Consider the following 13364-nt stretch of genomic DNA (forward strand, 5'->3'; position numbering starts at 1 on the left):
TTTGTAATTTATAATAGGAAAGTTTCCTCCCTGGAACAGCATTTTTCCCCTCGTCCGCTAGACAAAGAGAGAGAGAGCTTTTTTCAGCACGACCTAAGGTGACCAGCGGGAGGAGAGGCCCACTTAGCACGTGCATGGCGCTAAAATTTATTGTTGAGCCTGCAACTCCGAATTTTGGACGAAGAAATTGAAGCTTTCCTTCCTCGAAAAGATCGAAAAAAGCTTAAAGCGCGGCTTTTTTATGTATTTCTGATCGATGAATCAAGAAGCCGCATTCGGCTCGGAGCAAAATACGAGAAACCTGTGGAGAAAACCTGACTCAGGCTCTCAATATAGGTTGCCGAGCCTAAAATGAATTTCAGAGCAGCATTTGCGCGGCTTCTTTTATCTACATTTACAACGGAGCCGCAAGCGGCTTCTCGATTTTTCAAAATTTTATAGAAAAGGAGGACCCTAAAGAAGTGCCTGCTTCTACCCTGCATTTAACAAAACTCTGCCTTACCGAATTTGTAAACGATCGAAACTGCCAAGAACTATCAAAAATTGGCAAACAAACAGAACTGTTCTAGAGCTCGCGTTTTATTGAATTCTTGAATTTTTGAAAATTGAAAACACATCACATATTTTACGATAAAATATCATGACTGAAGTACGAGAAAAAGGGTTTATTTTTAAATAAATAGGAATTAAATAAATAATAAGAACGGCACAAATGGAGAAGACACTTTTTTGAAATTTGGAATTTTATAATTCTATAATTCTAAAGAAACTGAAAATTTTTGAAAAGAAAAAGGAATGGAAAGAATTTAGTAAGAAAAAAAAATAAGTAAAAATAGCAAAGAAGAGTCTCTCCAACAAATACCAATAATAAATACGATTCGAAATTACGAGAAAGGATTGACAAGTTGATAGAAGCTTAAGTTGAGTACCAAAAGAGGATGATCTTGAAAAGGAAAATGTAAACAATGATGCTTGCTACTGGTTGTATCTGTTGATTCAATTTAACTATTAACAAAATAGAAAAAAGTAGAAAATTAAAAATGTGAAATCAAGGAAGAGTACGCTAAATTCCTAAGATTTTCTCTAAAGCTAGAAGGTGGTAAATTAAGTATTTAAATAATTAGTACGCTATTAATTTAGTACAGTCAAAATATTAATCAAATCTCGCAAAAGAAAAATCTCGTGATTACGAGATACTTCAAAATAAATTAAAGATTTAAGCTTTCAAAGTTGGAAAGTCGAACGTTTAAATAAATAATATTAATAACGCAAGTTGCAACTGGCGAATAACGAACTTGTGACTTTGAAAATAGAGGTATATATTGTTTTTAACAAAGATTGGAAACGACGAAAATAGGACTAGAAAAGAGAGGACTTTGGAAGTATAAATAGTTAGCGGAAGAAGTGCTTCCTTACCAAAGCTTGTCCAGTCCCGATTTTGTCAATTCCATGGCCAAGAAGCACGCGGCGTTGGCGGGGAAAGCTCGCATCATCACAACGCCGAATCCGCGGAACATTTGCTTGAAGCCTCCTTCGGCCATCACCTCGCTAAACATTCCTCGTTAAAAGAGAGAAAGAGACATCAATATCAGCATCAACAGCTGCTGCTGTTGTTCTGTTTTTGTGGACTTACGCGTAGACGTCTTTGATACCGGCGTATCTACCAGAGATGTCGGTCTGGAATCGAGTCTTGAGGGTGTCTGGGGGGATGCCAATCGCCCAGTTGGCCATGCCGGCGAGACCACCGGCGACAAGGATGGAGCTAATCGACATTTCCTGGCCCTCAGGAGTCAATTGGTCCTTGATGTAGGCGTACATGCCAAAGTAGCAACCAGAAGCAGGCACATCTCTGGCGAGAGTAAGCACTGTACCTCGGTAGAGATTTCTCACTCCACCATCGGCGATCAGTTGCTTTTTCATGGTTTTCAAATTATTGTCCGGTTGCTTATCAGTCGCTTTATACTTGACTAGACTAGGCAACCTATAACATAGGAAACAGCCTAACCCTAACCCAGATCATTGAGTTAATCGAAATTCAAAAACCATTCCTTGGCGCAGTCGCCCATGCCTTTGTACTGGCCAGGTTTTGCGACTTGAAGGAGACATTTGATTCGTTCTCCTGGAGCCATGATGATTGTCGAGTAGACTCCGGCCAGCATACCGCCGCAGAAGAGCTCACCATAGCTCAGCTTCTCGTGGCCAGTAATTTTGCGGACCATGTTGCAGCCAGCAGCGTTACCAGCGAAAGAGAGGGCAAAGATGGGAGTGACACCAGTGAGCGGAGCCATGACTCCTCGGTAGAGACTACGAACTCCCTGAGTCCGAACCATGTCCTGAAATTTGTCGTTGAAATCAAGAAAGAGAAGCTCAGAAAAAAAGCTAGACGTGGGTAACTTACCTTGGCGCAGTCGAGAGATCCTTTGTAATGATTGGAGCTCTGAAGCTGGACTTTAACCATGTCAAAGGGTTGACCAACGACGACGGCTGCCATGCCACCTGCACCGCCCGATATGAACGATTTAACAGGATCGGACATGATCCTGTTTTAGTTCAGTGAAAATTCTAAACAAGAAATAGCGCGTTAATCAACTGAAAGTGAAACTATTTTGCAAAATGAAAATTAATAGTGTTTCTTAAGTATAAGTGAAAGAAAGGAATGTCAGTGAAGATGAGCTTTAACAGAAAAAGTTGAAAATTAAAAAAATAAGTTGCAAACGAAGCTCAGTAAAGCTGCAACTTGAAAAGTGTCTCAGGACATTTTGGTGTTGGCGAAGAAGTCACGAATATTTGGCTTGCGCGTGGACGACTTGAGTTTGATCGGATTCGCTTTTGAGGAGCCGCCAAGGCGATTGAAGGGTCTGTTTCCGCGGTTCGTCCGTTCTTTCTTGAAGAGGTTCGATTGAGCAACGAGTTTTGAAACGTCCAGCGAGCTCGAGTCTTGTTCGCTTCTAGTTTTCTTCTTTGGCGAGCGCTGTGGGACGGTTTTTACTTTGACGCGAGCGAAGACTGATGGAGGACTTGAGTGAATTGGCGGGGGTTTTTCAGGACTCTTGTTTCTTGCTTCGACTGGTCTAGCTGAAGAGCGTTGAATAATTGGACTGTAGGAGCTCTCATCGTCCAAGTCGTCGTCTTCCATGTCTCCATCACTTTCGTTGGCAATCTTTATCGCTTCCAGCCGCTGCATTCGGCTTTTTAAGTCGGTTTTCTGCGTCGCTTTTTCCGGAAGATTCGGCGTGTTGCTTTCCGTCAACGCAAGTGCATCGTTGAAGAGGGAGCTGTCGCAAAAAGTCGAGGAGCAGCTTCCATACGGCGTCGTTTTCTGCTTCTTCATCGGCGGCGTTGTCAAATCGATGCAACTCGAGCTGCCAGCGTCGCTTTTTCGCTTCTTGAGTTTGGCCAGCAAATCATCCGACAAAGGCGACTCGGTACAGATGCGCACAAAAGTCTCCGACTCTGGGTTCGCTCTTTTTGCAAGATCGAACTTCATTCTAATCGCGGTGATCTCTTCTTGGGCGCTTTCTTTTTGTCTTATTAGCAGTTGGTTATCCTAAATTCCTATGTCAAATCAGCACTAAAAAGCGAGCCATATTCTAGCTTCCCTCTTTTTAGATATAAATATCGCTATGAAATCAAAATTTTGATTAAAATTTTTTAGTTAATTCGATTAAAAGACACTGTTACACCCGAAAAAATGCCCTTTTCCGCCTATTTTGTGCACCAAACTGATTTTTTTCTATGAAAATTGGCCCTGATATCAACAAATGTTCTAGAAACGCTCAATTTTAGAAATTACCTCTTTGAGATTTTCGACACGCATCTTTTCCCTGCGCAAGTCCCTCTCCAAATTGGTGATTCTAGAGTTTCTCTTTTCATGTTCTGCAAGTAGACGGGTGTACTCTTTCTGGATCATGGTCGCATATTTGAATGTTTCGTTGATGTCCGCGCGGCTCTGTAGACCCTAGGTCGATCTTTAGCAAACGTCAAACAAATAATATTGATCATTTCAGGCGACCTTCGGATTCAAATAAATCCGACCAGCCAAAAGTACAAAAAAGTTACACAGCCATCATAGTGCTCTTGGTAACTGATTTTTTGAACTGTGAAGAAGCAAATTCGACGAATATTGTTTTGAAAAAAGAACTTACTTGAATCCAAGACGGATCATCTGTAGTACACTGTCTCAAGTTCTTGACTCTGTCGACGATCCTAATGTCGCTTTCCAGCTCCTTGACCTTGTCGTACTTGCTCTGAACAGTCGCCAGGTCGCAGCGTAATTCATTAGCTTCTGCAGCGATGTGATCGCATTTCATCTTCAATGCGCTGAGACGCGTACTGTCAGCCTTTTCTTTGTTCTTCAACTTGTCGCGTGATTTTTTGAGTTTGGTCACTTCTTCCGTCAGCGACTGTACTTTTCCCTCGTTCTCGCGCTTCGATCTTTGTTCCTCGAGCACTTGAGCCTCCAAAGCGGAGATTCTGTTTCGCAGGCGGGAGCTGTCTTTAGAAGGGCTTTCGCTTAGAGTTGTGTTGTTGGGAATCGCAAACTACAAAAATGATGATGGAAAAGAAGAAACGAAAGAGAATTTCTTACATAGAGCTGTTTAACAATTGAAGACCTGTTCGCTTTCGAGCGACATGTCGGGCAAATTGGTTGATTTCTGCACTGCTTGAGCCACTCATCTAAGCACGCTCGGTGGAAAGTATGGCCACAGGGGCATGCTGAGATGGCGCATTCGTTGGTCAGCTCATCAGTGCAGACAGAACATTCCGTTACGATTGTCATACGACTCTGAAAAGAAATAGGTCAAATAAAGGTGGAGAAAATGAAAGCTTAGAATGGAAAGATTCAAGCGGATAATATGGCAGTGAAAAGAGATGTAGAAAAAGATGAAATAATAACTCTGGTGGTGAAATGGCAGTAGTTTTAGTGAAAAGAGTAATAAAGCAACTGGTCTAGGTCTAGGATTTGGGGTGACCGGAGGTGATCTGAAATGAGTCGCCGAAAATGAATCACCGAAAGATGTGATAGAGCTTCGCGGATCACCTAAACGAGGTGATCGGAACCGATCACCCGCCTGAATTTTCTGGTGATTTAGGTGATCGAGATCACCTCTGACTGGTGATCCAAACATTTTCGATCACCAAAGTCGTGTGATTATGGTCAGGGCAGGGGTGGATATTTTGATGTCAAATCAATTTTTCGACCACCCTTTATTTGAAATTTAAAGAGATAATCTCCATTTCACCTTCTACTTTCATGAAAAGGGCTCGTCCCGGGAGCGAAATACGCTTCAACCCTCTTATCCGACTCAGTAATACTTTGCATCTACTTACTTACCCTTTACTTTGGATTCATTAGTTACTAACGGTAAGGGTTCTGAATTTCCGTAAAATCAAAAAAGGAACTAAAGAAAGGATTAACTTCTCAATACACGGGGTCGGTAAAACCGACCACGGTGACTTAGGCCCTCTTTTACTTCGAAGGTGGTAATCCATTTGACCTGATTTTTGCAATGTGCGAATTTTCGTGAAATCTCTCAAGAAAGATGGCGTTTTGCACCAGATTTCTCTCGCGCTCTCTATCGAAAAAACGGAAGGTTTTAAAAATGATTCAACTGATGTCAAACCACAAGTCTTCTCTTAGAGAAGATGACAATTCTGAATAAAAGCTTTCTGACACTTGAAGCGACTTTTTGTCGGAAGAAATATAAAACTTTATGAAAAAAACTTAACAAAAAATGAATTAAAAAGTAAATTAAAAAACTTCATAAACCGAAATTCGAGGTAGGAGATCCAATCACCCGAATTTGGTGATCGAGGAACTCCCAGAAATTGATTTGGTGATCGGGACTCGATCACCTTTTTGAGGTGATCCGAGAAACCCGATCACATCTTTTGGTGATTCATTTCTGGCGACTCATTTCAGATCACCTCCTGTCACCCCAGATCCTAGACCTAGCAACTGGTAAAGTTCAAACGCAGAACCACTTTTTTTGACATTGATATGCTTTATCAATGTCCTGCTTTCGTCTTTGCTCTTGAAACCAAAGGACTGCAATTAATCCCATAAATACAAATAAGAAAATGCGCAACGATTTGTTATACTTCTTCTGAACAGTAGCGAGTGCGGAACGCAAACCACGGGCTTCAGCAGTAATGAAATCATATGCGGCCATCAAGTCGCGGTTATCATCTCTGAGCGTGATGTTGGGAATCGCAAACTATAAAAAATTATCATAAAGAGAATATACTAGTTTACGTTTCAGCAAGAAAGACTTTTCACTTACATAAAGTTTTTTGACGATGGAAGACCTGGCCACTTCTGCGCGGCATGTCGGGCAAATGGGTCGTCGTCGGTTGTGCCGTAGCCACTCATCTAAACACGCCTGGTGAAATATGTGCCCACACGGGCAAGCCGAGATGGCACTTTCGCTTGCCATTCCGGCCATGCAGACCGCGCAATCCCCAACAATCATGATCTAAAAGGAAACAAATTAAAAACGAAAAGAAGATAAAGTTGAAGGAGTTGTTAAAGCATGTTGCGTGCGAGGGGTTCACTTTGAATATTGCAACTGACCCAGTTTTGAATTGAAAGAGTTAATTTAATAAAAGTTAATCGGAAAACGTTAATTGTTAAAATACTCTATCCCGCGAAGAAGAGCTTGTACAGCATGTAAATATTGATCTAGGGAATAATATTCTTACAGATGAAATTGTCTCTAACTAGACACTACACTAGCAACACAGTAGTTTATCACTGTATCACTATATGGCGAATCTAAGTGTCCTTTTTGTCGTCTAGCGCGATCGTTCCAGGACCCAAGGCGAGCAGTAGATTCAATCCGCCGACGACAGTTAATGTTTGGAAGAAATCTGAAGGCAAAAGCGGATGAGAAAGTGGCTTTGGCAGAAATCGTTACCATATCTTTTGAAATCGTACATGACCGACGTGTTCGAATGCGACCAGAAATCGTTGACGATGAAGTTGAGCGTCACCATCCAAATGATGAGTATAAAGGAGCACAAACGCGTTCTCAAGCCAACCGCGACCAAAATGACGAGAAAGAGGCCGACGGCGTCAGAAATCATCTCCTTCTTGATACCCACAGCGTCGAAGAAATAGTCTAAGAGGGGTAAAAGATGAAGGAGGGAATGATCTTTACCTGGAACTTGATCTGGTCCTTGGGCATCCTTCGACTTGTCTTGGTTGAAATGAAGAAGGGTGCAGAAAAGAAGCACTAGAAATACACGACCGAAAAGTTGCAGCGCGTCTTTAGGCTTCTTTTCCTCGAGAATCGGAAGACCGGGAGCAACTTTTTGTCCTTTTCCTTTTGCTGCCGATGTTGATGCTCCGCTAGCAGCAAACACAGAGCTCCTATCATGGCTAAAAATACAGTTCTAGCGCTAGTTTGAGAAGAAAAGCAGCTACCTAGATGGCGCATGAGGAATTTTGCATCTTGAATTATGGAATATACAATTGTTTGAAGAATAACGATGACAGAAAGCAATAAAACACTTGAACGAAGAGATCAAACTACGAAATCTACAAAAAAACGATGATTCTAGAGATGATCTGCCTCTTTCCTTGGGGTAACGAGAATACGTAGGAGGACCAATACGCCACAGAGACACTGGCCAACGAGATTGACGAGAACGATGAATGTGGCGATTTTGTCGGAAAAGCTCCATGATTTTCCGATGTAGTCTTTGTGGTCGTGCCACTGATGCCACATTCGAATTCCATCCTCGATGAATGTGGACACTGCAAAAAGAAATTTACGACAAAGCATTATTTTTGAATTCGTAGTCTTGGCCCAAAAAAAAACTGAGGCGGTGTCCTGAAAGAGCTAAGAGCGATTTTCGGTATTCTGAGTGAGGTAACTGACTGATAGCATTGAAGAATCTGCAGCTTTACCTAGAAAGAGACGACCAACCCAGATGATGCCCTCTCGAAAATCTTTCAAAATGTCTTTGGCCACATTGTCCGCTTCCTTTATGAAGCTGCCTCCCATTCTGAAGGCTAATACTTTATTAAAAGAAACAATCTTTTTTGTATATAAAATTTATTCAAGTATGTTTTGCCACAGATACAGACAGGTTTCAAATAAAAACAAATATGCAAAAGGAAGGATTATAACTTAATGTTTAACAATAAAGAAACCCGTGAGAAGGAGAATAAGCGAGAATATTTTGAACTAATAAAAATAATATTTCAGACTGTCCCTAAAACTAAATAAAATCTCCAGAATTTGAAATCATGGAAGAGAATCGAAATCAATGGGCTGTGAAAAGAGTAAATTTTCAACTTTACAAGTCTTGAAAGTTCTACTGAGTCAATACAGTGCTGAAAGCGCAGACTATACTCGATGAGAAATTGAAAATGAAAAGACTTGCCGAATCGTTGCTTTTTAAATAATATATTATCTCGTCACCAAGAGGAATAAATCCGAATTTATAGATTTAAATTTTAAAACAAACGCGTGAAAACTCTCCCAAATGTCATTTTGGAGGTTCAACAATTTCGAAAATTAAGTAGAAACAAGAGAACACTAAAAGAAACACTTCTCCTTTCAAAAATTAACTGAACGCTTTCACTTTTACTCGGAAGAACTTTGAAAATCGCTTGCTCACCAATAATATAAATACGTATAGCTATAGTTGTGCTCTTAATCTATATGATGCAGACGTTTTTCGTCCGAAAAGTAGAAGATCAAGCGTTCAAGCAACTCTTAACCTGAGGGAGTGAATGTCTATTGTAGCGTTATTCGGGAATCTGAAGCCAATCAGATATCAGAATCATTTTTCTGGGCCAATCAAAGGCTACCATAACCCACTAGAATTCAAGTAACACCACTCTTGCCTGGGACATGAGCATTTCTTTAATAATTCTAGTGCCTCTCAAGAAACAAATAAAAACGCCCTCAAGCACCTATGAAAAGTTAAATAGTTTATAAGTTGGAGAAGAGTAAGAACTACAAGTAAACTAACAGTAACAGCCATTACTGAATCGTCGAAATAATATTTTTAGTTATTCGTTAGAAGTAAAAACAAACTCAGTATTTAAAATAAGCTTTAAATAAGACAGAACGCAAAAATGCTTTGTAAAGGCCACAGAAGAATAGGATTGTTGATTACAAAAAAAAAATAACTTAAATATTGCACGTGTTGGATTATCCATGTCGATTAGGATAGAATATAACTTAGGGGGAAGGGAAGCTTGGGAAAAGCGTCAAAATTAATTGTGATGTGTTTAATTATTTTTTAACGAGAACTGCGTGTTGGTAAGCAGGGCGAAACCGCGTCAAGGCCGACTCAAGAATCTCGAAAGAAGAAAAAAAAATATTGCTTGGGGCGAGTGTATTGAAGAATTGATCAAAATCGGAATAATGCTGTGAAAACGAACTCAAGCACTCGCCCCTGCCAGTAGCTTATGACCATAAGATTGATTTGATCTTGGAGACAACGAGGACTACCTTCAATAATTCAATTGAAAAGCAAGCCCAAGAAACCATGTCTCTTACCTTAACTGTCACATTGGAAAATCCACCCTTTTCAAACCCAAATTCAAGCATTTTACCGCGTCAAAGGAAAAGAAAGTAACAATGAGCGTTTTGAAAATTAATAGGTAAATCTGGAAGAAGATCGGAATTTTGCGAACGTTGCCTTTTCATGCGAAAAAAAATGCGAATTATAATTTTAAAAAAGAGTGAATTAGGTCTGTTATTAATAAATTTAGGAGATTGATGATTCTTGAGTCTGGCCCCACGGGGCGCTCCTGGTAATCCGTAGATTTTCTTTTTTTTTTTATTTTTGTAAAAGCGTAAATGGAAAAAAGTGGAACATTTGGCATGGCACTAGAATCGCGCCACGACAACAACAAAAAAGTGGATAGTAGATATTTAGATAGTATCAACTTGAACAACTTGGAATAAAGTTGGGATTGCACAGAATAGGTATAAGATAAAATAAAATAAAATGAGCAGATATTAGACTAATGCGAAGAAGAAGAATTGGGCGGTGGTGGACTTTGAGCTGCTTCTGTTTCTGTGTTGCTGCTGCTGCTTTTCGTTGGACTGGACATGAGCTGAGCCCACTCCTCAGTCTGCGCGCGTAGCAATTGCTTCACGTCCGCCAAATCGTACTGTAGCTCTTCGACGCGTTCCACCTTCTCGCCGTACAGTGTCAATAGGGCCGAGTACTTCTTCTCCAACTCGACGATCTTGCGCTTCTGAGCCGAGTTGAGCCCCTTGAACTCGTCGATTTTGTCGGCAACTTCGCTGAGTCGAACCACTTCTTGGGCGAGTTTTTCGCGCTGCGCCTGAGCCTCGCTTCTGTCACTGCGGAGCTGATACAGCTCGCCTTCACGCTGCTTCAGCTGGGCTTGCAGCGTCTCGATGATGCCTGGCCCGAGCGGGGTCGATTTCAATGAGAAGGAAGAGTCAAGGATATTTTCAGAAACGCCGCTGAAGGAAATGTCGCCATCGGAGGTGACGGACTCGCGATCGTTTGGAAGATTGAGGGAGTCCTGCTGAAGGCTGGTAGATTGCTGCGAGGGGTAGTTCCAAAGCCGCTGGAGCGCTAGAAAATCGAGATGAATAATCATAAGGAATGTATAAAGATAATTACCTTGGGTCTCTGATTCTTGTTGCAGTCTCTTGGCCCTTTCGCTCTCCCCAATGGCCTTTTCTTTCTCTAAGCTCCCCTCTAGAATGACGATTTCCCTGCGAAGCTGCTCGACCTGACTGTTCAACTGCTCCCTCTCCGATTGGTATTCCGAAATGAGTGTTTCCTTCGCTGCCTCTGCTTCTTGAAGCGATTTGATTCTCTCGTCAAGCTGAAGTTGGAGCTTGGCTTGGAGGTCGTTGGCTTCGGCGCGCGATCGCTCGAGGATTTTTATTTGCGCTCTGAGTTCGCTAATTGTGTCGCGGATTGTACGATCTGACTCATGATGAACGGCGATCTGAAGGTTTGGTTGAAGATAAAATATAAAAGCGTATGTTTGATGATATGAGGGAAAATGGATAATTATTGCTGGTTGTACCTGCTCTTGAAGTTCTTCTATTCTCGTCTGGAACGACTTTTCCAGCGCTTCGAAATTCGCTGCTTGACTCGAGTTCGTCGATTGTAAGTTTTCAATCTGTCTCAACAGGGGGCGAGTAGCGCTTTGGATCGATTGTCCGAGATCGTGATTTCTTTGCTCGGATTCTTCTAGCTGAGACTGATAGTTAGTCAGTTGCCGCTTGAGATTGTCTTCTCGTCTACCGAAGTCGCCTTCTATTCTGAGCGCCTCGTCCTGGAGCGTTTGAATGCGCTGCCTCAGCTGGTGCCGTTCAAGTTCCCACTGCCGGGCGGACTCGTCAAACTGCTTTTGCAGCGTGAACTTGGCCTCCTCCAACTTCACCGCTCCCTCCTTGTCGTGCTCTTTCTCGATGATTGTGCGTTGCAGCTCCGCGATTTCCTTGTACGCTGAGTCGAGGGTCACTTCCAACGAGCGTATCTTCTCCTGGTTGTCTTCCAAGCTTGCGCGCAAGGATTGAATCTCGTCGTGCGCTTTCTCACTCTCATAAGTCAGGCGACGTAGCGCTTCGGACTTTTTAGACTCTTCTTCCTAGACAAAAGCAATTAAAATCCACCCTAGCTTTGGGTTACTTAAGTACCTTGACAGTTTCAAGTTCTGCTTCGAGTCTCGTAGAAGAGTCTTCACCCTTTTTCGCCTTTTCATCCGACTTTTTCAGTTTTTCGTCGGTTTCCTTGACGCGCGATCGCAGCTTTTTTATGGTATTGTTGAGGGTGAGCTGCTCCTTGGAGAGTTTTTCGCCCTCCGACATCAACCCTTGGATTTGATCGTCTTTTTCTTTGATAATGTCGTCCACATGATTTTTTGAAAAAGACGAGGCGATTTGATCCTTGGCTGCTTTGAGCTGGAGTTGTCGCTTGTGCAGTTCTTCTTCCAGAATCTACGAAAGAAACAAGTTATTACAAAGAACATCAAAAAGATGTTAAAAGATGTCAAAAGATAAAGAAATTGATGAAGTACCTCTATTTTGCTTGAAAAATTGGCGACGTCACTTGAGTACTCTTCCAAATAAGCAACCTTTCCTCTGAGTTCATCGTTTTCCGCCTGGAGCTCGGCATTGTTGGTGCTGACGCCGACGAGTTGCTGCTCACGGAGGGCGAGTTGCTTCGTAATCTCGTGGAAGCTGTTGCCCATCGCTTCTGTGTGTTCCTTCAGGAAGTCAATCTTCAGCTGGCTTTCGAGGGCAACCTCTTCCTCTGCCGGACTCCGAGGATCCCCCAGGTCGGCAGCTACTTTCAAGCTTAACTTTTCCTCCTCTTCCCTCTTTTGAGTGTGTTCCTTTTCTCCGCCACCTGGATCCTGGTCGTGGGGATCGATGAGCGAGTTGACACCATTCACTTTCTTTTCGCTTTCCTTATTCTCTTCTGGAGGCGCTTCTGCTTTTGACAATCGCTTTGCCTTGATTCTCGAGGAACGCGGAGACGTTTTCTTCGGAGGAGAGCGGCGTGGCTTTGGCGCGTCTTCTGACCACTGATCGTTCCAATTTTCAGACTTGGATGGATTACGCGTCGGGGGCGCTGAAAAAGTTTTAAAGTTATTGCTTCATTCATGTTGACGAGATTGTATAGTCCCAAGAGTTTTCTACGAAGTGGGTCGATCTTTTTGCATAAATCTACCGTAAAAAATCTGATAAAGATCAAAAAAATTACAAAGGCAGATAGCTACTCTTTTGCAGCTGTTGGAAACAGAAGGCCTTGCTTGTTGGCTAGGTATAAAAGCGGAAAAGTTGCAGAAAAAAGTATCAGTTTAAAATGATCTATCTAAAGGAGTATTTCGGTTTATTGCAATCCGTCGAGCGTAAGTCAATATAATTTTGTATGATTTTCAATGTTAAAATGATTCAATAAGATTTTTGACATCTGGTAGGTTAAAATCTTCCCAGCCTTTTCCCTGATTATGAGACAACCTTTCTTGAAAGTACTTGGAAATACAATATCTATGATAAACCACGACGTCAACTAATTCGATATATCATTTTCATTTGTGTTACCTTTTCTATTTGTTGTTTCCTCGCTTTTTTCTTCGACGGGTAAGACTGGTGGGTCGGTGGCATTTTCAGTTGAACCGATTTCGGGATTGCTTTGTCCAGCTTGCGGCGTTGCATTACTCGCCGCTTCCTCGTTGATGTCGAGGACGATGTCAATGCCCCGCTGGGCCTCCTTAGCCAGAGTTTTAGCCCAGGAGCTCCAACTCATGCTAAAACGTAACAAACACGTTAGAAATCGCTACTAGTGATTTTCTTTCAAAAAATATTCGGGGTGATTAGTTTTTCTGCCTATACTAGCTATTC

At 42.0% G+C, this 13364-nt stretch overlaps 4 protein-coding genes across 4 annotated transcripts; all 4 read right to left on the reverse strand.

Moving 5' to 3' along the window:
- Window positions 1-567: 567 nt before the first annotated feature.
- On the reverse strand, window positions 568-2558 carry LOC145706831 (mitochondrial carnitine/acylcarnitine carrier protein-like). The gene is made up of 4 exons (XM_081784279.1): window positions 2399-2558; window positions 2059-2333; window positions 1634-1921; window positions 568-1548 (listed from the first exon to the last, which is right to left on the reverse strand). The coding sequence occupies exons 1-4, from the start codon at window positions 2534-2536 to the stop codon at window positions 1413-1415; spliced, it is 837 nt and encodes a 278-aa protein (XP_081640405.1). The 5' UTR covers window positions 2537-2558; the 3' UTR covers window positions 568-1412.
- Window positions 2559-2590: 32 nt separating this feature from the next.
- Window positions 2591-4786, reverse strand: LOC145708268 (uncharacterized). Its single transcript, XM_081785921.1, has 4 exons — window positions 4589-4786; window positions 4146-4541; window positions 3794-3958; window positions 2591-3547 (listed from the first exon to the last, which is right to left on the reverse strand). The coding sequence occupies exons 1-4, from the start codon at window positions 4778-4780 to the stop codon at window positions 2750-2752; spliced, it is 1551 nt and encodes a 516-aa protein (XP_081642047.1). The 5' UTR covers window positions 4781-4786; the 3' UTR covers window positions 2591-2749.
- Window positions 4787-6509: 1723 nt separating this feature from the next.
- LOC145709916 (surfeit locus protein 4-like) lies at window positions 6510-8034 on the reverse strand. The gene is made up of 6 exons (XM_081787610.1): window positions 7913-8034; window positions 7582-7759; window positions 7427-7512; window positions 7161-7381; window positions 6918-7121; window positions 6510-6870 (listed from the first exon to the last, which is right to left on the reverse strand). The coding sequence occupies exons 2-6, from the start codon at window positions 7684-7686 to the stop codon at window positions 6776-6778; spliced, it is 711 nt and encodes a 236-aa protein (XP_081643736.1). The 5' UTR covers window positions 7687-7759; window positions 7913-8034; the 3' UTR covers window positions 6510-6775.
- Window positions 8035-8049: 15 nt separating this feature from the next.
- On the reverse strand, window positions 8050-13271 carry LOC145709915 (TATA element modulatory factor-like). Its single transcript, XM_081787609.1, has 6 exons — window positions 13065-13271; window positions 12035-12591; window positions 11655-11954; window positions 11039-11605; window positions 10624-10957; window positions 8050-10575 (listed from the first exon to the last, which is right to left on the reverse strand). Exons 1-6 carry the CDS (start codon window positions 13267-13269, stop codon window positions 9989-9991), a joined length of 2550 nt encoding a protein of 849 aa, XP_081643735.1. The 5' UTR covers window positions 13270-13271; the 3' UTR covers window positions 8050-9988.
- Window positions 13272-13364: the final 93 nt, after the last annotated feature.

The sequence above is a fragment of the Oikopleura dioica genome, chromosome XSR (genome assembly GCF_907165135.1).
Source record: "Oikopleura dioica chromosome XSR, OKI2018_I68_1.0, whole genome shotgun sequence".
Classification (NCBI taxonomy): domain Eukaryota; kingdom Metazoa; phylum Chordata; class Appendicularia; order Copelata; family Oikopleuridae; genus Oikopleura; species Oikopleura dioica.